Source organism: Gadus morhua, chromosome 9 (assembly GCF_902167405.1).
Source record: "Gadus morhua chromosome 9, gadMor3.0, whole genome shotgun sequence".
NCBI lineage: Eukaryota > Metazoa > Chordata > Actinopteri > Gadiformes > Gadidae > Gadus > Gadus morhua.
The window spans coordinates 2,498,232-2,523,720 of NC_044056.1; the positions used below are offsets into that span (position 1 = coordinate 2,498,232).

Genomic DNA, 25,489 nt, shown 5'->3' on the forward strand with positions numbered 1-25,489 from the left:
ATAATTGAGTTGCATATTTATACTGCAATACTAGCTCTAGATGATTAATGAATCCATAGCTAATGCAATACATATAATTGGATGAATGTATTATTTTGCTTAACAACCTATCGGAACAAAACGTGTATAACGATTTAAAAAGGACACCGACTAGGGCGCTCAAAGGGTCCTTCAGAAGCGCCGAGGCGGCTGAGATCATCCCTTTAAGTCCGGTTACAAAAATCTAAACGCGATGTTATGTACCTTTAATTTAGAAGGAAACACACCAAGAGCCATATAATCAACATTTAATTGATAAATCGGCTACGAATTGAACGAAAGTTACACATTGAGCAAATAGGAGGAGGCTTTGTCTGTCACAAAAATTATAATAAATTCGATAATCATTGGATAATCATTTCAAGATCTATTACAGAATGCCTAAAATATTTTTTATTTTGGAGTTCGGAGTATTTTTTATGTTTCTGTATGCTGGTCCATTGAAGACACGCACTCAAAAAGACAAACGCGCAAAGGCACAATATAAATATTACGCGTACATTTACCTCATACAATTTAGAAATAGATTTTGACAGATTCGAAAAACGAAGTAGGCCTACAAAAATGTATCCTAGAATATACTGCAATATAGAACCAAAGGGAATAGACCAGGGAGTTAGATATTTTGACAGGACAAACATATAGTTTGTTTTAAACACACCTATAACATTGAATGACAACATACCACTGTAATTTTTGTGGTGAATAACAAACCACACTTAATTAACTTTAACTAAAACAATCTGTTCTGCATAGTAGACTGTCTATCAAGATTAATCGTTTCTGCATTGGACCATTTAGGGGAACAATCAAACAGGGAGCTTGATCTGAGGGGCCACCAGCAAGCATACAATTAGGCTATTAGGGGGAAATAAATATAAAGTACAGCCACAAGCAGCTATTGCAGAGCTCAAGCTGACAAACTACCATTTACATCACATCACGTTGTGCAGGACATAGACCTACAGTGACTTCAACAGGCCCATGGCCCAATGGCTGAAACTCAGTAGCAGGTCAACTGCATGTTGAGCTGGAAACCCAATCTGCATGAGGATTGATTCTGAAAAGTGATTTATGAATGTAAGTAAAGGCTATAGTCAATGTTGTAACGTGACGTGACATGACTATAAATGTATTGGGATACTCTATAAGAATAGTCCCGAACTCTACAAATAGATTTGACTGGATAAACTCGGCCTGTTATTTGTTCAAAGGCACACTGGAAGCAATTATTATAATTGCTAATATAGCGCCCCCTACTGGCCGACTCCACATCGCTCCGATTCTACAAGACAGTCAAACAGGGGTTTCAGGGAGCATTGTTATCCGGCTGTAGTGGCAGTCACAGCTGGGTATTATCAGCAGAGATGATACAAAGGGGTTGCTGCATGGTGGGGGGGTAATAAGCTGACATTTTGGAACACTGCTTGAGAATTTTAAATGTCAGGGAGGTAACGTGGCACTGAATACATGCACGTGATACACTCATGAAATGGAAAATGGATAGAAGAGGAACTTCCTGTGATAACAATATGGTGTGCCCCAGCGTAGATAGTCTGAATAAATTCCACTGAATATCACTTATGGAATCATCAGAATCTGAGTATGTATCATTGTCGGGTAGGATTTAAAATACAAGGATTTTGTCTGTGCCAGTGATACACAGAAACAACATACAAAATACAAAACTGTAATGCAAAGGGCAGTGTCATGCCATGTGCTACTGTTCATATGCAGGCTCTACTTGAGGAGGCTTTACTGGAGACATCTTCTGCATCTGGGAAAACGCAAAGAGCCAAACATCAATAGAATCATCATCAGCCATAAGATCATGTTATGCCTAGAAGAGTTGAATAGTTAAAAGACGCACCTCTTTTCAGCCTCCTCCTGGCAAGTTTGATCTGATCTTGGAGGATCTGGACCCAGTCTCGAGGTCCGGGGAGCTTCTCTATCCTATATGTTTTGCAGTACTTCTCTGTAAACCCTGCGCACAAATTAGGCAAAATCACCTCAAGTCCCCTGTGCCACCTACTAATTCTATTCCAATTATATTCTGTTGCTCTAACCTTTAATTGCTCCCACAATGTTTTGGTCGAGACCCTTGCGGTTGTCGTTGAGTCCTCTCTTTCTCTTGCCATTAGGTAAGGAGTTAGCTAAAGTGCTATCATCGAAGAAAGCACACACCTATACAGAGAGGTGGGTTAATACGATTATTATTGTATATTTTTTTTCTTCCAAACCGTAAATAATATGCTTGGCTGTGCGAAGAAAACTAATTGTTCTACTTTGAGCTAATATTAAGTCATTATTAACTTGTTTTGCACAGTTTCCTATTTTAATTTATATTTCATATGGTCTAAGCCTGGTGGAGGGAACATGGATTTATGAAATAAAGCTCACCAGTTTCCGAAACAGCAGGCTGCCAGAGCGAGTGTAGTTAAGCAGGATGGAGTCTAGCTGAGCTTTGGGAATAAATACATCATATTCCTCTGCAAGACGCACAGCAGGCTCCAAGGAGAAAGCAGACGGATCATAGATCACATTAATAGTTCAAGTGACAAAATATCAGAAATACATCCAACCACTGAAATAATAGGATAACGGATAGCTGTCGATGAATAAAAAAAGTAAAGTACTATTGAATACTTCTAACTCCCTTATCTTCTGAGTATTTCCTCTGAGACACACAATCTTAAGTCTTGGGTTGACGGGAATGTTACAATACCTCTTTGGGTTGAGGTTCACCGGCCTCACTTAAGAGAGGAGTGTGTTGGTTGTTGGCGGCCATTGAAATGTTCTGCACTGCCAGTTCGATCTCCTCTGTGTGACCAGAACTCCCTTTCTTGAAGCCGTCGCAGTCTCTGGATTGCAGGGATGTGATCGGGGGCATCAGGGACACACAGGAGGGGGATCCAGGAGTGGAAACAGAAGCTCTTCGACCTGAAACATTCAGTGGGGTCATTTTGAAGACAGGCCTCCTCTTTCGGGCCCTGTGAAGAGGTGCCGGGCCGGGGACGAGGTACGTGGGTTGTGGTGACGCCGTCTGGTCCTGCTTCACCAACGATGCTGGAAACACGTGGCATCAGAGGATTGATTCGGGTTATGTTCTGTTTCTAATCATTTCTGCCTGTTTGCTTTTTCGGTGTGCTTACTGACCTTGCTGAGTCTGCATTAGCCTCCTCATTGACCGTAGCTCCTGCAGAATGGCCTGCAGTGTGCCCTGACAGCTGTGCATGCAGCACGGGCCTTCAGGTGAGGAGGGAGGAGCTTTATCTGAAGTAGTACAATAACGTGACAGAATGTGTTACATGGGTGCATTGTTTCTCCATCTAGAGCCAGATGTAACCGGTAAAACATATTTTTCAGCATATTTATAAGCATGAAAGTCTACCATTAGCTTCATCCTTTGGCTGGTTTCTGATCCTGGGTGCTGTGGAGCAGGTGGTTTCGTGGGTATATCTTTGCCCATTGGCTATGGGGATAGGGCAGGAAGATGAGGGCTCTGGTTCGGCTGCATGGGTCCAGTTATGGTTCTCTGGGAGATGGGGCAAGGTGGCAGGCGGTTGTACCCAGCTCGGTCCATAGTCCTGGGGATCCTTTTTCAGGTCATCTCCTTTTGCCCCAGTACGTTGATACACCCTGCTGGTTTTATCACTCAGAAGTCTCATCATCCCTGTGATTTGTCTCTTGATCTCTGTGCCCGGTTCCTCTTCGTCCTCAGCTGAATGGAGAAGGGGCGAGGGTAGGAGGATTAAAAATGATATGTATCTGCACATGATTATTTTATTTTATATAGCAGTTCATGCCAAGCTTATATACCTTCATCAACAGGACAATCTTTAGACTCTTCGTTGGCATCTGTGCAACTGGAATTGACCAAAGGTTGGTCAACATCTAAAGAAAGAACATTTAAAAAATGTACAATGGAAAATAGCAGCAAAATAATAATAACTATAGTTATCTTAAACAGCACATGACGTAATAAATAAGGACATGTGACTTATTCTGGTATGTGTTGTGTTACATCATCAACCAATAAGGCCTCCCTCTCATTCGATGTAGCTTCTACCACCTGTAGGTGGGGAAGTAGCCTTATCGATGGATGGGCCTAAATAGTTACCACACTGTAGCCTTGCATGTGATTAGTTCGGGAATACATTATAGACTATAACAGTGTTATAGGCATTCTAAATAGCCCTATTATCCTTCTTTCTTTAATTCTCCCGTATATCATATTTACATTGGATTTCACTGAGAGTAATACAAGACTTTTAATTGAAGATTCACATTTTATAATTTATCGCATAGAAACAATGATGCTAGCGAAGTCGTAGTCGCCTCTTTTGTTTACAGTCGTCCCTGCTTTCATACTTAGCCAGTAACCCAGACAGAGGCGCGCATATTGCACGGTCTCGCAACCAGACGCCTACCTTCATCCGTGACCACTTTAAAGCTTTGTGACTTCCTTCTTCGCTTCCTTTCTCCGAACTCCATTTTAGGATTAATATGTAATCAGCCGTAGGTTCGGGAACCGATCTTCATAAAATGCAGTCACTGCATGTGTTACACTCACCCGGTATGCCCTATTAATCACTATTTTCCCCCCATCTGAGGTTCGATTCAGTCAACTGCAAATGCTCAGTTCTGATCTTTTTATCAATGAAAAATTAAGCTTTTAACTAGTGTCTTACATATTTCCACATCCAGGACCAGTCTGTTCCTCTGTATTTGATATGCAAATAAATTAATTACTTTGATATTAATAAAATCGTCACATCCCTTCGCGCCACCTTATGGTGTGCTCTCATTTCACCACCACTGGCAAACATGTGCCCAATCACTGGCAAGCTTGCATTTAATCTGGGCTAACAAACCAGATAATTAGTAAATAATTTGAGTTTTTGACCTTAAATCCTATTATTACTAACAACCATTAATAGCCTAGTAAATGATAATTATAATGACAACTTAATCAATAAATAAACATTGGGCAGCCTTGTTCGTTACATATTTAGGACAATATATTTAGGCCTACCTACTATAAACTTATTTTTATCCTTGCAATAAAAGTTATGTCAAAAATATTTGTGAGAAAACTCAAACCTTATAAGCTTTGCATTAATTTTAGTTAACAACCCGTTTCCTTTGTGACCATCCTTTTGACAGCTAGGCTAGTTGTCACTATAGCTATTTTTCAATGACCACAAAATAAATGCATTTCAAAATGCCCATGCAGCAACAGATCATGACACATTTCGGTGTTTAATCAAAAAATGTTATTCCTGCGAGACAGAAAATATTTTTTGGAAAATACTGTTAGCAATGCAAGAACATTTGTATTATTTTGTTATTGGATGATGACATGATGTATTAAAGAGAAAAAACTATGAGGTGAACCCCATGGATAAAATCCAAAAGACACGTGACCCTCCCTGACTTTAACTTCCGGGGCACTCTATCGTTCCACACACTGTTGATTGTATTCGACGACAACAGTATTCGTTTTTTTTGTGTTTTTGAGATAAAGCGGAATGCTTTGAGTCTTTTAACATGGATCTCCTCAAGGCTGAGATCGAGAGAAAGAGAAAGTTGGTTGAAGACAAGGATCTCGTAAATGTGAGTTGTTTGTTGTGTTACTGTTACCCATCGTTAACTACGATGGATAGCTATCTGCTACTACCCGTACGGTTATGCCATCGGAATAGTCCCCTTTATCAATAAGATTTATAAATAAATATATGTATATATGTCACGGTGTGCTAGTCGTTAAGCTAATGCTCGATTACATTACCAAATAAACTTGCATGCGGTTATTGAAATACGCGCAAACGGCAGTTTGTGGTGGCTATTTCTGTAACGTTATAGCTTCGAGCCTGACCATAACACGGTGGAGCGTCGGGCCCAGGGAATCCATTCTTAGTTTTCGCCACTCTTGATTCCTTGTCGATTACTTTCAGCACTTTTTGTAAACACTAAACGAGTGTTTTTGACTGATGTCATAAAACTAAAAGAAGAATCCGAATGGTAGCCTTTTTCTCCATTTGCATTTTGATGATTTCCTAGCTATTCGATATATCTATACCGGTATTGCATACTTGTTCATGTAATAACAAGTCGTTTTTTTCCCAGGATACCAAGAGGTACTTCAAAAGAGCTGATCTTGCCCGTAAGGAAGAGGAAGAATATTACAAAAGATGTGGTTATAAAGTAAGTAAACAACAACCCATAGACCAACGGAGAGCAGTCACTCACATGGTATTGCAGATTATGTGTTTTGAAACAGCTTGATTGGTTTTAAATATTTGATTCTGTCAGCACAACAGAAATATTTATTTAACGATAATGAATAACACAATGACAAGTGGAAAATGAGAACGAGTATTTGTGAGAAAACAAATACAATCAAAACAAAGTGGCTATTCACAATTCACATGTGAATAGGGGCCATTCTACATAATATAACTATGGTTTTCCTATCCAAGCCTGCAATCTAACCTGTCACTATTGATCCTATCTTTGGGTTTCATTTTGGTGTGTTTTCCCCAAGATCAGAAGAAGCGCCAGGGTTGCTGGAGTGGTAACTTTAAACAAGCGTTTGTTTCTGTGTTTACTGTACCGTTTCTCTCCAACCTCTGTGTGCTGCCTGCGTCTGTAGGCTCAGCAACAGCCCACTGAGAGCCAGGTATGGCATGGTAAAGTCACGTTGGTAGACAGTGCATGAAGCAAGGAGAAGATGGACTCTATTTCCAAATGTCTCCCTTTCCTTGGCACCTTCTCCATTTACCAGCATTCAGGAATTATTATCCCAAATCATTGGCAAAATCGTAATGCCTTTGGATAGTATTTGGGGACGTTGACGTCTGCTGTGCTTCTTTATTTGAGATTGGATGATCAGAGATTGAATACAGAACCCCCTTCAGTGTACTACTTTAACTAGCTAGCTGGTTCGGAAGTCATTCATATACATCATTTTCAGAGGCTATTAAAAGCTCTGTGAAGGCCAATCATGACGCTGTATAAGGTTAAGTTTGAGGCAAGTCTGGTTTATTTTAAAACATGCTACTTTTCCTTGCCAAAGAATTGTTATAACACGTCTACAACTACCTTGTAAAATGAATGAAGGGAGCAAGGAAAGGAAGCGTGGAGGAAGGCTGAACTGGATTTCAGCATGATTCACTGAATTGGTTAAAAATCTGCAAATAACAGAAAATGCCCACTTATTGTTTTGCCTATTAGTCAGCAAAAGCAGCTGTTTTTCGTGTCATGTTTCTTTTTGTTTATCCACCACTTGTAAAGTGTGGCATATTTTTGCATTTATTTGCAAAAACACGTTGGCAAAATGCTTTAATGTTGCGCTTTAAGCTCAGCAATAAGGTAGTATTGCATTGCAGTCTTCGATTTTTCTTTATACATTGTCAATATTAAAATTATGTTAATTTAGATTGTGATTTTCATACCACAATCGGAGACGTGCATGTGCAAATGAATGCATGTCATGGCATCATCAGAGAACATTTGAAATGAGCATAGTTTGACAGGACAAAAAAAGCATTTTTCATCATAGTTGACATCCAGCTGGACTTTTATTTTTAAATCTCAATCTTTTTGTTGTCCCCTTCTCTGCGCATGAATTCATTTCCACCCCAAGAATTCCACCAGATCAGAGTTCTTCCAACCAGAAACCCAAATTGCAAATTGAATCCCCCAGTGCAGCAGCTTGAGAGTCCGTGCGTTCATGCGTTTGTTCATGCGTGTGTGTGTGTGTGTGTGTGCCTGTGCTTACGTGTGCGCCCGGGTGTTGGTTTGTGATACGGTTGTAAAGCTCATTCTTCTACCGTGGGGGCTTTCCTCCAGGTGGCCAAGGTGGAGGAGGCGCCCACCCCCTCGGCCGTCCCGGTGATGGAAATGGAGCTCACGGAGGAGAAGTTACCGATGTCCCTGTCCCGTCAAGAGGTGAGTCCTGAACCCTGGCTTTGGTTCCGGTTTCCGACCGTCCCTGTCAATTTATGTGCGACCCAAATTATTTTATGAGCTTTAAAAAAAAAAAAAATTCCACCTCTTCATTCTGTACAAGGATGAGCGAATTTTCTCGTTTTTAAATGAAAACAACCTACCTATCATTCGCTGCCGCTGGAAAAAATAAAATAAAGAAATAAAATAAATTCCCTACCTACCCATGACCTCAACTGACAACCAACAGGAACCAAAACTATCCCCATGCACTCCTCTTCAGAAACATCCATCATCCACCTGTGCCTACCCCTCGCCTGATGTATGTTTCTGCTGTCGCTCGGCTAGGTCATTCGGCGGATGAGGGAACGAGGTGAACCAATCCGTCTCTTCGGAGAGTCTGACTATGAAGCCTTCCAGAGACTCCGAAAAATTGAGATCCTGGCCCCAGAAGTCAATAAGGTAAGGGCCTCAGATAACCCATTGCTAACATGCTAATCGTGACTGTATCAAAATGGATGGGGAATTACCGTTGTTATATCTCATTCAACTCTTCTCTTGCGCGCTCTCTCTCTCTCTCTCTCTCTCTCTTTCTCTCTTTCGCTCTCTCTAGGGATTGAGGAACGACCTGAAAGCAGCCATGGACAAGATCGATCAGCAGTACCTGAATGAGATTGTCGGGGGGACAGAAGCGGGAGAAGTCGACACTCAGCATGATCTGAAAGTGCACGAGGAGCACACCACCATAGAAGAACTAGAGGTTTGTGGAATGGTTCCGTTTCAGTTCCATTAGGCATGTGTAGGTAAACACGGGGTCAATGTGGTATGGCTGGGTGATTAATCGAATTTTGACCGTGATTTCGATTTTAGCGACAAACGATCACAACTCTAATATAATCGATTTTTATTTTATTTTTTTATTATAGTTTTATAGAAAGTACAGAACAGCTGGATACATATCTATACATCATTTTAGATTTGAACATTTTCTTTTTGACCATTTTGTGTTGTTTTTTTAAGGCGAAATTTCTAAGTTTTCAGTAACAATGTGTTTTTTGGCAGAGAAATGCTGAATAAATACATCATGTTTTCAAACTCAAAAGTAATCGTTTGAATATCGTGATTTCAATATTGACCTAAATAATCGTGATTATGATTTTTTGAGCACTACTCCAATAACTGTACTAGTCGTGGAAGGATAAACAAGCCATACATTAAAAAGGAATCAGAATAAGATACATATAGCACTGTATAAATATTAAAATGAGGATTTGTATGTGTGTATTCAGAAGACTTGCACATAGGTATGAATCATTCCTTGTACATAAGCAGCAATAATGGTTCATGGTTCATCAGATTAGTTCAGCGTTGTTTCTAACGCTGAATCTTGTCTCTCTTAGGCTCTTGGTAAAACTCTCGGTACCGGAGATGATAGTGGAGACCAAGGTGTCATTGACAAAGTTCTGAAGGTAAGACGACGCTTTGAAATATGACCTCTAGAGGAAGCTGTTGCACAATATATGTTGGTATGATATTTGTGTTTGTTGTCAAGTCCTAACAATAACCGTAACCTGACTGCGGTAGTTCCTGCTGGGTGTTTGGGCCAAGGACCTGAACAGTAGAGAGGACCACGTGAAGCGCAGTGTCCAGGGCAAGCTGGCCAGTGCCACCCATTCCCAGACAGAGACCTACCTGAAACCTCTCTTCAGAAAGCTGAGGAAGAAGGTAGCTCTCCTCCGAATTGCATTCACATCTGTTTACTTATTTGATTTATTGTTTTGTTTCTTAAAAGCATTGTATGTTCACTGTCTTGTCTTTCAGAACCTGCCCGCGGACATCAAGGAATCCATCACAGACATCATCAAATTCATGTTGGAAAGGGAGTATGTCAAGGTAACATGATCCACTTGGAAAACAAAAACAACAGTGTACGCACTATTTACGCTGCTTACAAAAGCAAACACAATGTGTGGTTCTTGGGCAATCTACAGGTTGGAATAAAGGCTAAATGTTGAGATCACTCAAGTTGTGAGTATTGAGGGGGATGTGTTGAGCGTCTTCTGGATAGTACACCTTACACACCTTACACACACGGTCACCTGACTTTGATGGAACATTATCAGGTTTCTACACGGCTGCTCCAGCCATACTGTTCAAGTGATGTCTATTATTGTGGCTTTATGGTGCTGAACCATCCCCTAGCAATGCACAATGTTGTCAGCCTCATTGTGCGTTGTGCATTGTGCAAACAAGACAGTTTTTCCAAGTCCCTGTCCGCTATCTCAACAAAAAATTGTTATTTTTAGAGTTGGGCGAAATTGCTACTCCGGACTTTAACTATCTACACTTGTACAATCTGATGCTGGGGGTTCGAGACAGTTTTCCTGTTTACACGGTAACTGGCAGTAACAATTTTCGCATGAAACATTTAATATACGCAAGAGTCCATATTTACATCTTATCCAAAATGTTTCAAACTTTGTGCATTTAAGTCGAGATTTGGACCAGTATCAAAACATATCACTGCCATGTTACCCACGTCATCACAATTCATTGTAAGTAAGTTGTTTTATGGTATGCTTGTCCTTCAATTGAGAATGCTGTATTCCCCCCCCCCCCCCCCTTCCAGGCCAATGATGCGTACCTGCAGATGGCGATCGGTAATGCCCCCTGGCCTATTGGTGTGACCATGGTGGGAATCCACGCTCGTACAGGGCGAGAAAAGATCTTCTCCAAACACGTGGCCCACGTTCTCAACGACGAGACGCAAAGAAAATACATCCAGGTGTGTGTGTGTGTGTGTGTGTGTGTGTGTGTGTGTGTGTTATTTCTGTGGTCAAATCAAGAAACGCAGTGTGCACTGATCGGAGTGATCTGCTATGGAGGGAAGGTGTGCATTGTTGCCGTTTCAGAATGGATGGGCAGCACTCGGCAAATATTAGGGCGCACTCACACAAGGCCATCTGTACCGTGCCCAAGTCCACTTCACACCTGTCCCCCCCCCCCCCTCCCACTGTGCGCTGGCCTGTGCTCACACTAGGCAATCTCAACTGGGCCTGAGTACGGTTGCCTCTTGTATATACGTCATCACGTCGTTATACGTCACCACCAAGCGTCCGCTGCTTAGTAGAACAACACAGTTGACACTATACTGACTTTGTTGCTTATTTGGAGCCGTTCTACTCAGATACAGCCCTCTCTCACTGAGCGTCTTTGCACTGCCAAATAGGCAGTTTTATGCACGCCTTTTTCGTGGCATGGTCCGCGCGTTTAAACTCCCCGAGGTAAATTGCCTGCTTGAGCTAGAACCCCAATTTACACTCCCGGACCCTGCACACATTGGCCGTTTATTGGGTTCAATTCTGTTGTAAATGCGACGGTTCGGGGGGGGGGGGGGGGGTGAAAGATGGTGCGATGAAAGATGGTGCGATTGATGAAAGATGGTGCGATCTACGAGAGAGACTCAGAGGAACTGTCCTTATGAGGTTTTCGTCTGGATAAAAAACAAGTGGTCAGCAAAATAAAGAATATGTTGGCGTTTTTGCACTTGTAGCCTACACGCAGACGTGAACTTATTCTTGCATGCGGGTGTCTTCATTCATAAAAAATATTCTAAAGAGGTCTAGACTCCGTGCGCAGCCCCGCCTTCTCCAGTGAACCAAGAAAGCCGGCGCCGTGACGAACGGGGGATTGTTGATAAAAATCTCAACTTCACTATCGCACCAACGTGAACCGCTTGCCGACATGTTTATTGTTTAATGGGAAAGAAGGGTCGCATGGACCGGATTTGAACTGTACTTGAGTACGGTTGGCGTGCTCACACAAGCCAAACGACCTCGACTTGAGCACGGTACAGGTGTGAAACGGGCTTGGGCACGGTACAGATGGCCTGGTGTGAGTGGGCCCTTAGTATCAAGGAAAAAGAAACGTCTGAGCTGTTTGACATTATCCAGCAGACTGCGAGCATGACCTCGATAAAGGAATGTGTGGCGTTCCCGGAGTGCAAGTTGAATAACAACCCACTTCCTGTGTTCCTTTCATATCCTTTCCTGGGATATTTCATTTGTTATGTAAGCCCCTAGCCGTTGGAATGCTCTCCCAAACTCATTCGTCGTAACCGTATGAAGGTGTTTCTAAAGCCGTGCTGTCATGCGTTGCCTTCTTGCTCATTCTTTGTGCATTGCTCACGTTTTCCTTCTTTATGTTTGGTGCATTTAATTGAATGCATCGTCACGTTTCTTGTGATTTACAACACGTGTTTGAATGCTTCCTCAGGGACTGAAGAGGTTAATAACCAGCTGCCAGAAGTACTTCACCACAGATCCCTCCAAGTGTGTCGAGTACAACGCTACGAACCCGTAGCCTCCAACAAACCGCCTGTCCAACGCCGGAGGAAATGCTTCGACGTCCGTTCTGCATCATAGTCTGAGGATGGCTGAGCCCCGATGTACATAGTCAGAATACCAGCTCAGTATGTGAACCCCTCATTACAATAAAGCATCGTAGTCTTCGGCTCCCACGAAGAAGACTAAGTCATGCCTGCCAAATTTTAACAGTAGGTCAAATGTTCAGCGCGCCCCAGACTACATGCATCTCTTCAGTAAAATGTTTGGGAAATGAAACGGGGAACTTGGAATTCAAAACAATAGGTACCCAAAGGCTTAAGTATCTAAAGGTTGATTTCAAAAGATGCATTTGCTACAGTCACTGTTTGGGATCATTCTGAATTTTGCTCAAAATAACTATACATTTGCTCACTTAGGCCTGTGCTTCCCTCATCTTTTTGTTTAAATGTTTTTCCACCAATACCAAATTATTTACCTGTTTGTAGCTGAATAATAAAGTACTTTTCAAGAAAATCAATTTCCAGAGAGACTTTTTGATTGTGTTGCACATGCCTGTAAGCTTCTTGGTACAACTTGAGTTTTGTTTAGACCAGTGAGTAAAAGGTCATCCAATTCAAGTCAGACGTGCGATTAGACTGTTCAAAATATGCACTCAAAAGGTTTTTTTTACGCACTGAAGATGGTGAAATCACGCTGTGACCAGTGGTTGCCATGGTGATTTGTTCTGATCTTCGTAGATAATAGTTGGTCCTCGGCCGACTCGCGTCACTAACTGAAGTCGGCTGTGGTTCACGCGTCATTTGCCAAGACACCCGGAGACCATGAGGTGAATAGATGTCACTGCAATTATAAAAACATCTTTAAAAGCATACGGTTCTTGGAAACTCGCATGGGATCAATTTAAGTGCGTAGTTAACTCAAACAGCATGCACACAGTGCTAACAAGTAAGCACTTACCTCTTCCTCTTGTAATGACAGAAGCATCGCATGTCTCTGTCATTTCTTAATTCACTTCGTTCTCAATGGCAATTTCTAGTAGCTATGGCCTTGGTTCGAAATCTACAGTTTGGATTGAAACGTAGCCTACACACGGATAGGGCTATCGACCTCTCTGAATGACAGGTGCTGAGTGAAAAGAGTGAATTTATATAGGTACAAAAGGGAAATCAGTTGTTACATGTGATACAATTAGGGCTATGCATATGTGTGTGGACTTTGTCAAAAGGCCCTAGTTTGTTTTTACAACACGGCAGATTTGTAGCCATATTTCATGGACAGACTATACTTCTGACCAATAAACTGATGAATGGCTTCTGTTATAATTTTGCTCTGTTCAAGGTTGAGATAGAGATCAAAAAGATACTTTAGATTCATTCTGATTACTGTTCATTTATTTATTCATCATTTGATAATAACCATTGTTTATCATTGTTTACCAATGCATGTAATGCAATGTTCAAGTGCCTCAGTAACATCACATTACATAACATTAACTTTATTTAACTGACGCTTTTATCCAAAGAGACCATAATGAAACAACCCAGAAATCCTTAAAAAATAGGCTTAAAATACTTAATTAAATAAACAAAATGCTTCAAGTGCCTAATTTGAGAAACAAGAGACGGATAATGTTGTACATTTTTTTATTCCTTTCTCAGTCGGCCACGGAGAGAGGTCAGGTTTCCACTGTCATGATTTCATTGGGGAGCTCGTTCCACCATTGTGGATCCAGGACAGCAAACAATCAGGATTTTGTTGAGCCACAGCTGGGTTCACCTCCTAGTGAGGGAGTAGCAAGCCTTCTGCTATGCGTTGCTAAGCATAGCAGAGAGGATGGGTTGTAGTATTTGACCATGTCTTTTGTGTAGAATGGGCCTTAGCCAATCGCAGCAGGGAAGGCGGGTACAAGTGATTTGAATCGGGTTCGAGCAGGCACCAGTAGCCATTGCAGAGTGCAGAGGAGTGCTGTACTGTGGGAGAACTTGGAACATGTTGTAGAGACGTTGGCAGCGAAGGAAAGGGGGTCATCCAGTGTCACGCCAAGGATCCCAGTATTTGGAGGGTGGAGAGGAAGATCTGGTGGTTCACTGCATGTGTCCAAAGCTGCCGCAAGGTCCAGCTGAATGACCAACGAGGAGAGTAATGCTCTTCCGGCAGTGTGTAACACAAGTAACACATATTAGTAACACATATTATATAACGTTTATGTATGTCCTGCTAATGAAGCCTGTATTGAATTGAATTGAGGTTCGTAGATCTCCTGAATACACAGATAGAAGAAATACTGAATAGGCTGACCGCACAATGATCTTCATAGTGTTCTCCTCGCGAACCCAAGGCGTTCTCGGCTCTCTTCACGAACAATCACAGGGGCACCTGGTTAAACAGAAGGTCAAAGGGGTAGTGCAACATACAGGGAGGTACCGCAAATGGCATGAAGCTTGGAGAAAGCTCTCCTTTCTACAGAGCAGATCTTCCGTCTGCTCTGCACACACACAGCCATGGCAACACACACAGGTCTTGTAGTGGCAGTGTGTGTGTGATTGTGATTGTGTGTGTGTGTGTTTGCATGTGCCTGTGTGTGTTTGTGTGAATCTTTCTGTGTTTATCAACCTCCAACCTCAACACTATAATTTTAAGATGTTCATTATTCTGACAGCTGGGTCATTTTTCCCAGCTGGTTACCAGGCAACTACTTGCTTGTTTACCATTAACCGGAAGGTCTTTGTCCGAGCCTCAAGGCCCGGCTGATATTCTTCAATTAGTGACGCAATCTAGGGACTCATTCTAACAAATTAAGCTCATTATGTATTTAGCCGTATGGTCTTTATGGGACACATAACTTTCTAGATCTGGAAATCAACAGGACCTGCTTTAATGATCACGCACAGACCCAAGTCTCTCTCTCTCTCTCTCTCTCTCTCTCTCTCTCTCTCTCTCTCTCTCTCTCTCTCTCTCTCTCTCTCTCTCTCTCTCTCTCTCTCTCTCTCTCTCTCTCTCTCTCTCTCTCTCTCTCTCTCTCTCTCTCTCTCTCTCTCTCTCTCTCTCTCTCTCTCTCTCTCTCTCTCTCTCTCTCTCTCTCTCTCTCTCTCTCTATTCTAACTACCGAGGCGTATACTGATGTCATGACGCTGGTCATAGCGTCTACGAGACGGGGCTTAAAGGTCAGCACGATATATTTAAATCGCGTTTAGCTGGTAATTGGATGTGATGTAACGGCGCAGCTGCAGTTATAGCCACACCTGCAGCCGTCAACCCCCATACAACAGAGGCGGTATAAAGCGATGATATTAATTTCTAAATGTTTTTGATCAACGTTAATCTATTAATGGCACGGGGCTTATAATTATAATCAGATGATCAACGTATAGGATAAACCGTGCTGGCATATGCCTATACCCCCTGGTGGCTGATGTTGCTGTTATATTGGTTGTCAATTCCCCCCCAAAGGAGGGAAGTGAGGAGCTGTGTGTGGGCGGGTAAGAGCCGTCTGAAACGGCGAATCAATACTTTATTATGCCTCTAAGAGCTCCGCAATCTGTCCTGAGCGCACTAGCTGACCGGGGGTTAGTTGGTTTTCTGTTGTGTAAACTAAAAGTGGCTACCTGCACACTCGGAAATCGTGAACTTTCTTTGCACTCTGCCGGCGCCTAGCACTCGGTTCTGCATGTCTTGGGGCAGGCTTAGAGACGGCGCACACCGACGGGACATACGGAGTGAGACGGATGCATGCAAAGTGGCAGCTGAGCTGAAGCCACATTTGCTGCACATTTAAATCGTACCACCACGTACCACGTTTGGCACAATAACGGCTGACTTGAACGCACAGCATGGGCGGAGAACCCCCTGGAGGGAGCAGCAGCAGCAGCGTCGGCGAAAGTGGACAGGAGCAGTACCAGGCTTTAGCCTTCGACACCGCCGTCAGTACTCTAGTGGCTGTAGCCGTGTACGTGGTGGTCAAAGTCAGCCTGGACGGCTTCAGACAGTGGCGCTCCAAGATCTCCGTGTTAATAGTGGGCTCGGGACCGATCGGCCTGACCGCAGCGTTGGTCGCTGTCCGCTCGGGGAAGGTGCTGAAGCTGACAGTGCTCGACGAGCGGTGCCGGAGCGCCCTGCTCTGCCGGCCCCAGCAGATCGCCCTGGACCCCCGCAGTGTGGGGTTTCTGCTGGGGTTAGGGGTGGACTTTGATAATATGGAGGGGTGCTGGCACAACGAGCACTTTTTCACCAAGATCGGGGTGTTTCAGGAGTATTTGTTGAGCATCTTGGAGCAGAAGAAGCAGAAGGTCGACGTCCGTGTACAGCTGGGAACCAAGGTAGTCTCTTTTCTTGGCTGTTGTAGAGTTGATAGAAGATATGCGATTTCGAGGGAGGGAGAGAGAGATTGACCGTCAGACAGATAGACTGACCTGCAAACAAACAGAGAGGGCACTACATTTAGAGAATGAGAGAGAGGGGGCGCACTATATTTAGGGAGAGAGACATTCAACTTAAATTTCCCATTGTGTCTCAAACATTTGTCTTTACCAACTGGCCACAAAGCCAGTAACCTTTTTTGCAAATGATTTGCACAGTTACTATTGAGAAAAGAAAAACCTAATATGAAAGATTATAATGCCCCATAAGCTTTTTATTTCTCACGTACACTCTATGATCTGTATGTCTAATCCAGCCTTGATAGTAGCCTATATTGGATATAGCCTGTTATGTAACCCGCTCGGAGATCTGAAGGAAAACAAGGCTTTAAGAGGATTATTTAGACTATAGTGAAATCAAATTGAACAGATGTTATCTGAAAGGATTTGGGTGTTATCATTTAACACGTGTTTCGATTTTAAAAGAAACGAATCGCATTCACATTTTAAAGGTCACCCTAATGAATCGCAATTGCATAGATTCCAGGCCACTTTAGATTCCAACATTTATTTATTTTTCATTGGTTGATAGCATCTTATGACGAAACCAATCATGTTTTAGGTCTTACTACGAATTCCAAATGAGAGATAAGAAAAACATTCGGCCCTTAAGCAGCATTTCCCGCTGAAATTGGTTGACATCTAATTTATGAACATGGCGATAGTAACTATGGTGACATGAGATGTGTTTTGCATGGCCAATGGCATGAGTTTCACTATTCATTGCATGACGTTTAATACTATTTTAATTAAAATGATTGATTAAGATTGGGATTGGATGGATGGCTTGGCAGCACTAATTTCCATCCCAGAATTTTTATAAATAACTCAAATGTGTTTTTGGTATTTAACCCACAGTGGCATCAACACAGAGGTGCACAGACAATCTATATTGACAACAAAAGAATTGTGTAGAGATTTGCCCAATATTAATCCCCTCTTCGGGTTGATCTGGCTTCTCCTTCCAACAGTCTGTGCAACCCTAAGAGACACAGGACAGCTTCCTGTGATCACAGTCCACCTCCATTCCATTTAAATTCACTGCCAACTCATTCCCCTGATATACGAGCGGCCATTGCGTTTGATGGGTGTCCTGTTTCTCTCTTCAGCTCGCCAGGATGTCTTATGATGCAAATATAGCCCCCTTGAATAACCGTCCTCTACAGTCATACACATCGTTCTTGGACTGCTGATGAGTCATGCTAAACGGAGTCCTTAGCTTCTCTGTATACCTGCCTGCTGTTACTTCTGCAGAACCAGGGCACGTCAGAGTTACTGATCCATGCACAGGGGCTACAGGGACCTTCTCTAGGGAGGACCGGGGCAGAAGGCACAGGTTGGCCCCAAGTGGGCCCCTAAAACAATCCCAGATGTAGGCAGCGGACACAGCTGTGTCAGCCACACAGCTGTGTGGATCCTTTGGTACAGAGCCGGGGGACAGTGAGCCAATCACCAATGAGTACGAGCAGGAACGCTCTCCACCGCTCTGCTAACGCAGCCCCCCTCCTGCTCTCCGTCCACGACTCAGTTCACCGAGGAGTACCTGCACCGCCTCCCCCGGCCCCAGTGGCCCCGGGTGCTGGTGGTGGCCGACGGGTCCTGCGGGGACTCCTGCTCCGTGCTGGGCATCAGCTCCGACTACGCGGTGGAGTCCTGCCGGGCCTACGGCGCCAACGCCACCATAGAGAGGCTGGACCAGAGACAGGTGCGGAGGAACGCACACACACGGGACAGAGGAGACAGACGTTCATGTACACGATGGATGATATGTACCGATTATATACATGATGCGTCACACAAGGGCACGCAGGAACACACCAGCTCAGGCAAACACAGAAGCACACATGCACACACACACACAGAAGCACACACACACACACACTCACGCAAACACAGAAGCACACATGCACACACACACACTCACGCAAACACAGAAGCACACATGCACACACACGCACACACATGCACACACTCACGCAAACACAGAAGCACACCTGCACACACACACATACACAGAAGCACGCACACACACACTCACGCAAACACAGAAGCACACACACACAAAGACACACACACAAATGAACACACACACTCATGCAAACACAGAAGCACATACACACACACACACACACACACACACGCACGCACACACACACACACACACACACACACACACAGACGCACTCACGCAAACACAAGCACACACACTTGCAACTAATGCACACAGACCAGACCAGAATTCTAAAATGGAAAGATAAACCCAAAAGGGCATGTGCACCCACACACACACACACACAACCCCCCCCCCCCCCCCACACACACACACACCCACCCACCCACCCACCCACGCACACACACACACACACACACACACACACACACACACACACACACACACACACACACACACACACACACACACACACACTAATGCACTAATGGAGGCAATAGCTGGTCTTCACACGCTGGGTTGGGTAGCAGGTAAACAGGGCTGATAATAGACACAGGATATTGCAAGGTAAACCTTCCTTTATCTGGCCCCATGGAACTGATCTGGGTAAACAGCCCACAATGTGCAAACACCCCCCGTCAGCCAATAGGGGAGACACTCTCTTAATACCAACAGCCAGATTTTACCACAGTGTCACATCCCTCCAGTGCCAGCGGCCATAAACATCCTTGTAAGCCTGGTACCAGCTGTTTGACGGATGTTGTGTCATAATAAATCTATATTTAACCATGGCCCCAGGTCAATCAGTTATTCTATCGCTTTGGTCTGAAATCATGTTTTGATATTCATTGACTGTGAGGCAGTTTGCTAGTTGTTAACCACTAAGTGTTGAACCAGATGGTAGGGTGACAAAGTCAGCTTTGCCACTGTGTACACACACGCCTACTGATGCTTCTGTACACATCTTCAGCGACGTACCCGCACTCGTCTGGTGTTTCCTGTCCGTCCACATCATACCGGGGTGTATTATCAAGATCATTTCACGTCACATCAAGTCTTACCCTTTAAAATGTCTACGAATGAAACCCAGAGCAATATATTGCAGACCTGAAACCGAACGCATACCTGTTCTTCTTGTTTTGAAGCAATGTGTGTGTGTTTGTGTGTGTGTATGTGTGCGTAAATACCAGCGCTTACCAGATGACCTGGGATGATACCCGGGCTGCGGTCAGCCTGCGGAAAACGCCTTCCAGATCACGTTCTCCTCCGGGGGGAAGGGGCGGGAGGAGGGGGTGTTACTGTGTCGTATATTTTTATTGTTTCTCTTCCTCCTCCTCTCTGGCCATTTCCTGCTTCTATTGAATTTACCTCCCTCGACGTGACCTTGTTATTCAAGGCTATTCTATCTTCTTCATGCCCTCTCATGCTCATAATACCTAATCCTTCCGCCCTCTCTCATCCTATATCTGTCTCTCAGTCCACCAACAGATATGCTGTTAATGTAATTGGCATGAATTGTGGGACAAAAAAAAGGCCAATTGCCAATAGCTTTGACAAGGATATTTACTAAATCGATGTGCTTACTGCCCACTGTTCTGATGACAGTAAAACACAAAGAAATAATAATAATGATAATAATAATACATTTTATTTATAATGCACTTTATATTCAAGAATCTCAAAGTGCTTCAGAGAAAAAAAATAACAAAAAACTTTTAAAAGGGCTGACCTCAAATATATATCTGTTGAGAAGCGAATAGGTGGTAGTTGAGTGAAAGGGACTGGTAATATATTATTTCATGTTGTTTCAAACGTAGCCAAACCTTATCTACCAGTAATCTCTCCTAACCCAGTCTAATCTAACCTAGATTAGATGTGGGATCCAGCAGTCCCGCTATGTTGTATCAGAACCTCTGGGGGGATTGCACAGAGCCTTGGCCAGGAACCAAAAACTACATGGGGAAGAGATACCCCTTGTTTCACCATTAAGGAGATATTATACAGAAAGCTCGTCAATATGAGTGGATGAAGCTTTCAGAAGGGGATTTTAACAAGGGAATATCTACAAGGCCTAGTCTACACGATCTACACGCTCATTTGAAAACTTTACAGACACCATTGGACAATTTACAAATGATGGCTAACTTTGTGTTCACCAATTATGCACTTACTGATCCCCAGTTCCAGCAATAAGATTGTTTGAAACAAATACGAAACAAAGAACAGTTGTCTGCTGTCAGACTTAATGTAAAATCGTAATTCTGAGCATAAACCCAACCCAACCTAACCTTACTAAACCTAACCTAACCCACCGTAATATTTTCTTACCGGACCTAACTTTACCTCATCTAATCTAATCTAACCTAATTTAGAGTTAAAAAAAATAAAAATCATGCAACCTCGCCTGTCACCCCACCTCATCTAATCTCATGGACACCACGGACCTAATCCGAGCTCTCCTCACTGGACCTCACGAGCCTCCCCTAACCTCTAACCTGTAATCTAATGGATCCGCTGGTCCTCTCCAGGTGCCCACCCCAGAGATCCGGGCTCACCGGCTCTACTTTGACCTGTCGGCCTACGGGGTAGAAGCGCTCCGGGACCACAAGAACCACGCCTCCAAGCCCGGCTTCCACCTGAAGATCTACGGAACCTTGCGGAGCCGCTACATGGCGCTGGTGTGCCCGGCCTCCGACACCAAGATGGTGCGCTTCCTGTGTCACACCGCCAACGCCTCGGTGAGTACCCAGTCCCGAGCGCTCGTGTGCTTTTACGGTGTTAAGTTTAAGTTTAAAGGGCCGTACAGGTCTGGGTGATTAAACCACGGTCAGGTCTCTCCTAGCCTCAGTAAAAGTATACGTGCTCGCTATCGGTTCAACTGTGGCGAGAGCGACGGTATATTCACCCACAGTGGTATATCCTGTTAGTAAAAATGTTAGTTACTTGTGCTTTATTCCTATTGGGACACTTTATACTTCAACCGTATTGGTTCAAAAAAAAATCCCATCCTTTTTTTCTGCTTATCTTATTCTCTAGCTCTGCTCGACTGAAGTTCAAAAAGGCCGTTCCTATGGTTGCAGAGTATTATTGACATAGTTGACAGATTGAGCATCATTGGATTAAATACTGTTTTGTAAATCCTATCTATTTTAAAGTGAACGACTTTAATTCAACAGGAATTTAGGAGAAATTGTTTGTTTGTATTCAGAGATAGTATATAAAATGGGTTAAGGACCGCTTGCTGTTATTCAACAAAATACAACAGGATCGGTTTGAAGATTGTAGGGCCTTTGTTGATTCTGATGTTTCGTGTTCGGCTCATGTAGGAGAAAATAAAACATCCCGATCTACAAATGATTTCCCTTAAAAAGTCTAGCTCACATTGAAGAGATATTTATAGTTTTAACAATACATGGGGATTAGCAGCAATTATTTCAACTGAACAAGCCTCCTGATTTGTTATTCTCCTTTCAGAAAATTGCTGAGTGCCCGATTGTGCTCATGCATTAATTACTCTGTGGGTGTGCGCGTGGGTGTTTTTGTGTGTGTGTCTATGTGTGTCTTTGTTTTTGCTTGTGTGTGTTTGTGTGTGTGCGTGTGTCCCTCAATCCTTGTCTATATTCAATGCTTTTGAAGCAATGTGTTAAAGTTTGGAACTAGCCCAGCAGCCCTCCCATACTTTGTAGCTCGCAGCAGAACCAACAGGTGCAGAAACAGCCATTGTTGGGTCTCTTGTTGCTAAGTGGGTGGCTATCTGCAAGCACCGTTACTTGGTAACAGATAAATGCTCTAGAATTGGTCAAAGGACGTTTGAGTGAGAGGCAGAGAGAGAGCGAGAGAGAGAGAGAGAGAGAGAGAGAGAGAGAGAGAGAGAGAGAGAGAGAGAGAGAGAGAGAGAGAGAGAGAGAGAGAGAGAGAGAGAGAGAGAGAGAGAGAGAGAGAGAGAGGGGGGGGGGGGGGGGGGGGGGGAGAGAGAGAGAGAGAGAGACAGAGACAGAGACAGAGAGAGAGAGAGAGAGAGAGAGAGAGAGAGAGAGAGAGAGAGAGAGAGAGAGAGAGAGAGAGAGAGAGAGAGAGAGAGAGAGAGAGAGTCTGAGTGAGATAGAGAGAGAGACTGAGTGGGAGAGCGAGAGAAAGAGAGAGAGAGAGAGAGAGAGAGAGAGAGAGAGAGAGAGAGAGAGAGAGAGAGAGAGAGAGAGAGAGAGAGAGAGAGAGAGAGAGACTGAGTGAGAGAGACTGAGTGAGACAGAGAGAGCGAGTGAGAGAAGGAGAGAGAGACAGAGACAGAGCGATAGAGAGATAGAGCGCGAGAGAGACTGAAAGATATGGACTGTGTCACAACCAATACCTGGTATGATCCACATAATTGATGTGGAGGAAGATTCTTATTAAAGGTCACGTTTAATAAGAATCTTCTTTCTTCGTTCTTCCGGTTGCTGCTTCCCTGTCAGTGCAGCCCCGGTGGGGGTGCGAACGCACTGTGCACCGTGACACAAAGCCAGAATGATCTGCCCTCTTCATCCATCCTGGGTCGACTTACTATCCAGACTAATGGGAGAATGTATACGATCACACAATAATCACTTAGAAATACAGATTAAGATGAAGATGGAAACATTATGATTTCATATTGAATGACCATATCAGGTCCACCACATTGGAACCCGCCACTAGGGGAAACATTGTTGAATAGATTCGGAATCCCCAAGTCGCGCATCTCCGTGGTTCACTAACGGGTCGTGGTTCAATAAACGACCATTACGCTAAATGTCTGGCTTTGGTTTTTTCCACCGCAGATCATGAAGAACATCTTCCACCAGTCCTTCAACGCCTACAAGACGGACATCGAGCCGCGGCTCAGCGACCTCACGCTGCACCGCCTTCAGTGCAGCCGGCGCCTCTTCGAGGTGCAGCTGTCGCACCGCCATGTCAGCGCGGCCTACATCCAGGGGGACAACGTGGCCGTCACCGTGGAGGGCGAGGCCGCCCGCGTCCTCAACTTCGACACAGGTGGGCGGGGAGGGGGGGGGGGGCGATCTGAAAGCATCGGCGCAGGAAGCATACTGATGATTCAAACGGATGCACGGGAAAAGCAGGAGTATAAATAGTGTATGTCGTGGACAGAGTGGAACATAGCAACGAGCACGTTATAATCCATGGCACACGCGTGACATGCATGCATGGACAAAATGCATTGATGGAGAATGGACAAAGGAATACATTTCCATTACAAAGGAATGTGTGTGACTGAATTTAGCAGTGCTTGACTTTCTTCTTTCTTGATTTTACTCCCTCCTCTCCTCTCCTCTCTCCTCTTCTCCCCACTCCTCCCTCAACCCTTCCCATCCACTCCCCTCTCCTCTAACATATCTCTTTTCTCCTCTCCTCTCCTCTCCTCCCCTCCCCCCTCCTCTCCTCTCTTCTCAGGTTGTGGTGTGAATCTGGGCATGCGCGGTCTTGAGTCTCTGAAAACGTTTATCTACAAGACGGCCACAGCTGTCGATCAGAACGACGTTCTAGAAGCGCTGGCCGCTAAAATCAAACACTCCCGGCAAGTATCAGAGACCTTCAAGCAGACGGGCCTGTTAGAGTCCATGTACGAGTAGGCCTCGAAGCTTGTGAAGAACCAATATCGCCACCTTGTGGTGAGATGAGTGCTACTGCACTACAATGTTGATAAAATGTCTTTACCAGTGCTGTGATGAGTCTTATGTTTACTGAATCGAAATATGGGTAAAAAATATTATTATTATACAGCATAACATACAACCAATGGACTGCAATTATGTGGCGCTCTCCTAAAATGGCCACTCATAGCGCTTTACAATTATTGCGTAATATTCACCCATTCATACACACATTTACGGTTTCACCAAAGGAAAGCTCGTCGGGAGCAGTCGGGGTGAGGCGTCTTGCTCAGGGACACCCCGACACTCAAGTCAAGTCAACCCGCTGGAACTCTTGAGCTACTGCCGCCCAACCGGGTTAGTTAAGAGACATTAACCAACAGTTCATCACAACTAAAAATATTTTCATAAAAGAATGTCAAGATTAGCAGCCTTTTTCTTTTTTTGATGCCAATAGCAGCAATTGTAATTTTTTTATTTATTTTTTTATTCATTGTTCAACTATGTTGGGGAACCTTTGTATAGTCACTGTTTATACACTGTCTTGATGTTGCTCCGCTTAAATAAACTGTCATTGTGCTATGCTTTTCTTAGTCACAGATTAGAAAAATGCAGTTTCAGGTGTTGATGTAATAATTACACACTGGCCAGACATTTATTTGGGTTAGGATTAGGTTAGATAAATGAACCGATAGTAACACCTGTGTTTAGATAAAATGTTCAGCAGATCTAAAGGTGTTTTCATTGCAGGTGTGCACCAGTTGGTGCTATATAAATGGTACCTAGTTCCTATATAGGTCCTATATATGGGACCAGATAATATATATCTAAGTTGCATTTATGAGTCCTTATAATGGCTGGGGTCAGAGGTTAAAGTGCCACAAAATAACTTGTTAGTGCCAGTCATCCGAATAAAACAAAGATGAAGATTGTATTATTTCTATGAAATCGGTTTATTTGTTTAATAAAATTATTTTCAGCCATATATGCATCCTTATTTGTGTGTGGACATTGATCGAACATGGGTTGTTTATGTGGATAAAGTTCAGCAAGAACAATTGATACCTTCGGTAGATTTTTTAGTCCAATTCCTCCACTGAAAAGGGTGGAAAGTGCTTACAACTCTCTGCTAGTTAGCGATCTATGACACTGTTGTTTTTT

General features: G+C 43.6%; 3 protein-coding genes across 4 annotated transcripts; 2 read left to right on the plus strand and 1 right to left on the minus strand.

Moving 5' to 3' along the window:
- Positions 1-278: 278 nt before the first annotated feature.
- On the minus strand, positions 279-4,832 carry bend7 (BEN domain containing 7). Its single transcript, XM_030366028.1, has 9 exons — positions 4,470-4,832; positions 3,859-3,933; positions 3,431-3,760; positions 3,196-3,312; positions 2,765-3,105; positions 2,440-2,574; positions 2,106-2,223; positions 1,910-2,023; positions 279-1,816 (listed from the first exon to the last, which is right to left on the minus strand). The coding sequence occupies exons 1-9, from the start codon at positions 4,531-4,533 to the stop codon at positions 1,767-1,769; spliced, it is 1,344 nt and encodes a 447-aa protein (XP_030221888.1). The 5' UTR covers positions 4,534-4,832; the 3' UTR covers positions 279-1,766.
- Positions 4,833-5,454: 622 nt separating this feature from the next.
- Positions 5,455-12,852, plus strand: prpf18 (PRP18 pre-mRNA processing factor 18 homolog (yeast)). 2 transcript variants are annotated; one of them, XM_030367067.1, is made up of 11 exons: positions 5,455-5,655; positions 6,169-6,246; positions 6,695-6,721; positions 7,894-7,992; positions 8,338-8,451; positions 8,603-8,749; positions 9,390-9,458; positions 9,574-9,714; positions 9,811-9,882; positions 10,619-10,774; positions 12,265-12,852. In XM_030367067.1, the coding sequence occupies exons 1-11, from the start codon at positions 5,590-5,592 to the stop codon at positions 12,349-12,351; spliced, it is 1,056 nt and encodes a 351-aa protein (XP_030222927.1). In that variant the 5' UTR covers positions 5,455-5,589; the 3' UTR covers positions 12,352-12,852. The 2 variants fall into 2 exon arrangements, with proteins under 2 accessions (XP_030222927.1, XP_030222928.1); XM_030367068.1 differs by lacking the exon at positions 6,695-6,721.
- Positions 12,853-15,781: 2,929 nt separating this feature from the next.
- si:dkey-234i14.6 (uncharacterized) lies at positions 15,782-25,255 on the plus strand. The gene is made up of 5 exons (XM_030367059.1): positions 15,782-16,651; positions 18,279-18,455; positions 21,230-21,439; positions 23,498-23,711; positions 24,129-25,255. Exons 1-5 carry the CDS (start codon positions 16,166-16,168, stop codon positions 24,305-24,307), a joined length of 1,266 nt encoding a protein of 421 aa, XP_030222919.1. The 5' UTR covers positions 15,782-16,165; the 3' UTR covers positions 24,308-25,255.
- Positions 25,256-25,489: the final 234 nt, after the last annotated feature.

Coding starts and splice junctions, on each gene's coding strand:
- prpf18 (XM_030367067.1), top strand. CDS start 5,590: ATGGATCTCCTCAAGGCTGAGATCGAGAGAAAGAGAAAGTTGGTTGAA. Junction 7,993..8,337: donor TGTCCCTGTCCCGTCAAGAG/GTGAGTCCTGAA, acceptor TCGCTCGGCTAG/GTCATTCGGCGGATGAGGGA. Junction 8,750..9,389: donor CCACCATAGAAGAACTAGAG/GTTTGTGGAATG, acceptor TGTCTCTCTTAG/GCTCTTGGTAAAACTCTCGG.
- bend7 (XM_030366028.1), bottom strand. CDS start 4,533: ATGGAGTTCGGAGAAAGGAAGCGAAGAAGGAAGTCACAAAGCTTTAAA. Junction 3,934..4,469: donor TAAAGTGGTCACGGATGAAG/GTAGGCGTCTGG, acceptor TTCTTTCTTTAG/ATGTTGACCAACCTTTGGTC. Junction 1,817..1,909: donor CAGGAGGAGGCTGAAAAGAG/GTGCGTCTTTTA, acceptor GCGTTTTCCCAG/ATGCAGAAGATGTCTCCAGT.
- si:dkey-234i14.6 (XM_030367059.1), top strand. CDS start 16,166: ATGGGCGGAGAACCCCCTGGAGGGAGCAGCAGCAGCAGCGTCGGCGAA. Junction 16,652..18,278: donor GTGTACAGCTGGGAACCAAG/GTAGTCTCTTTT, acceptor TCCACGACTCAG/TTCACCGAGGAGTACCTGCA. Junction 18,456..21,229: donor AGAGGCTGGACCAGAGACAG/GTGCGGAGGAAC, acceptor GGTCCTCTCCAG/GTGCCCACCCCAGAGATCCG.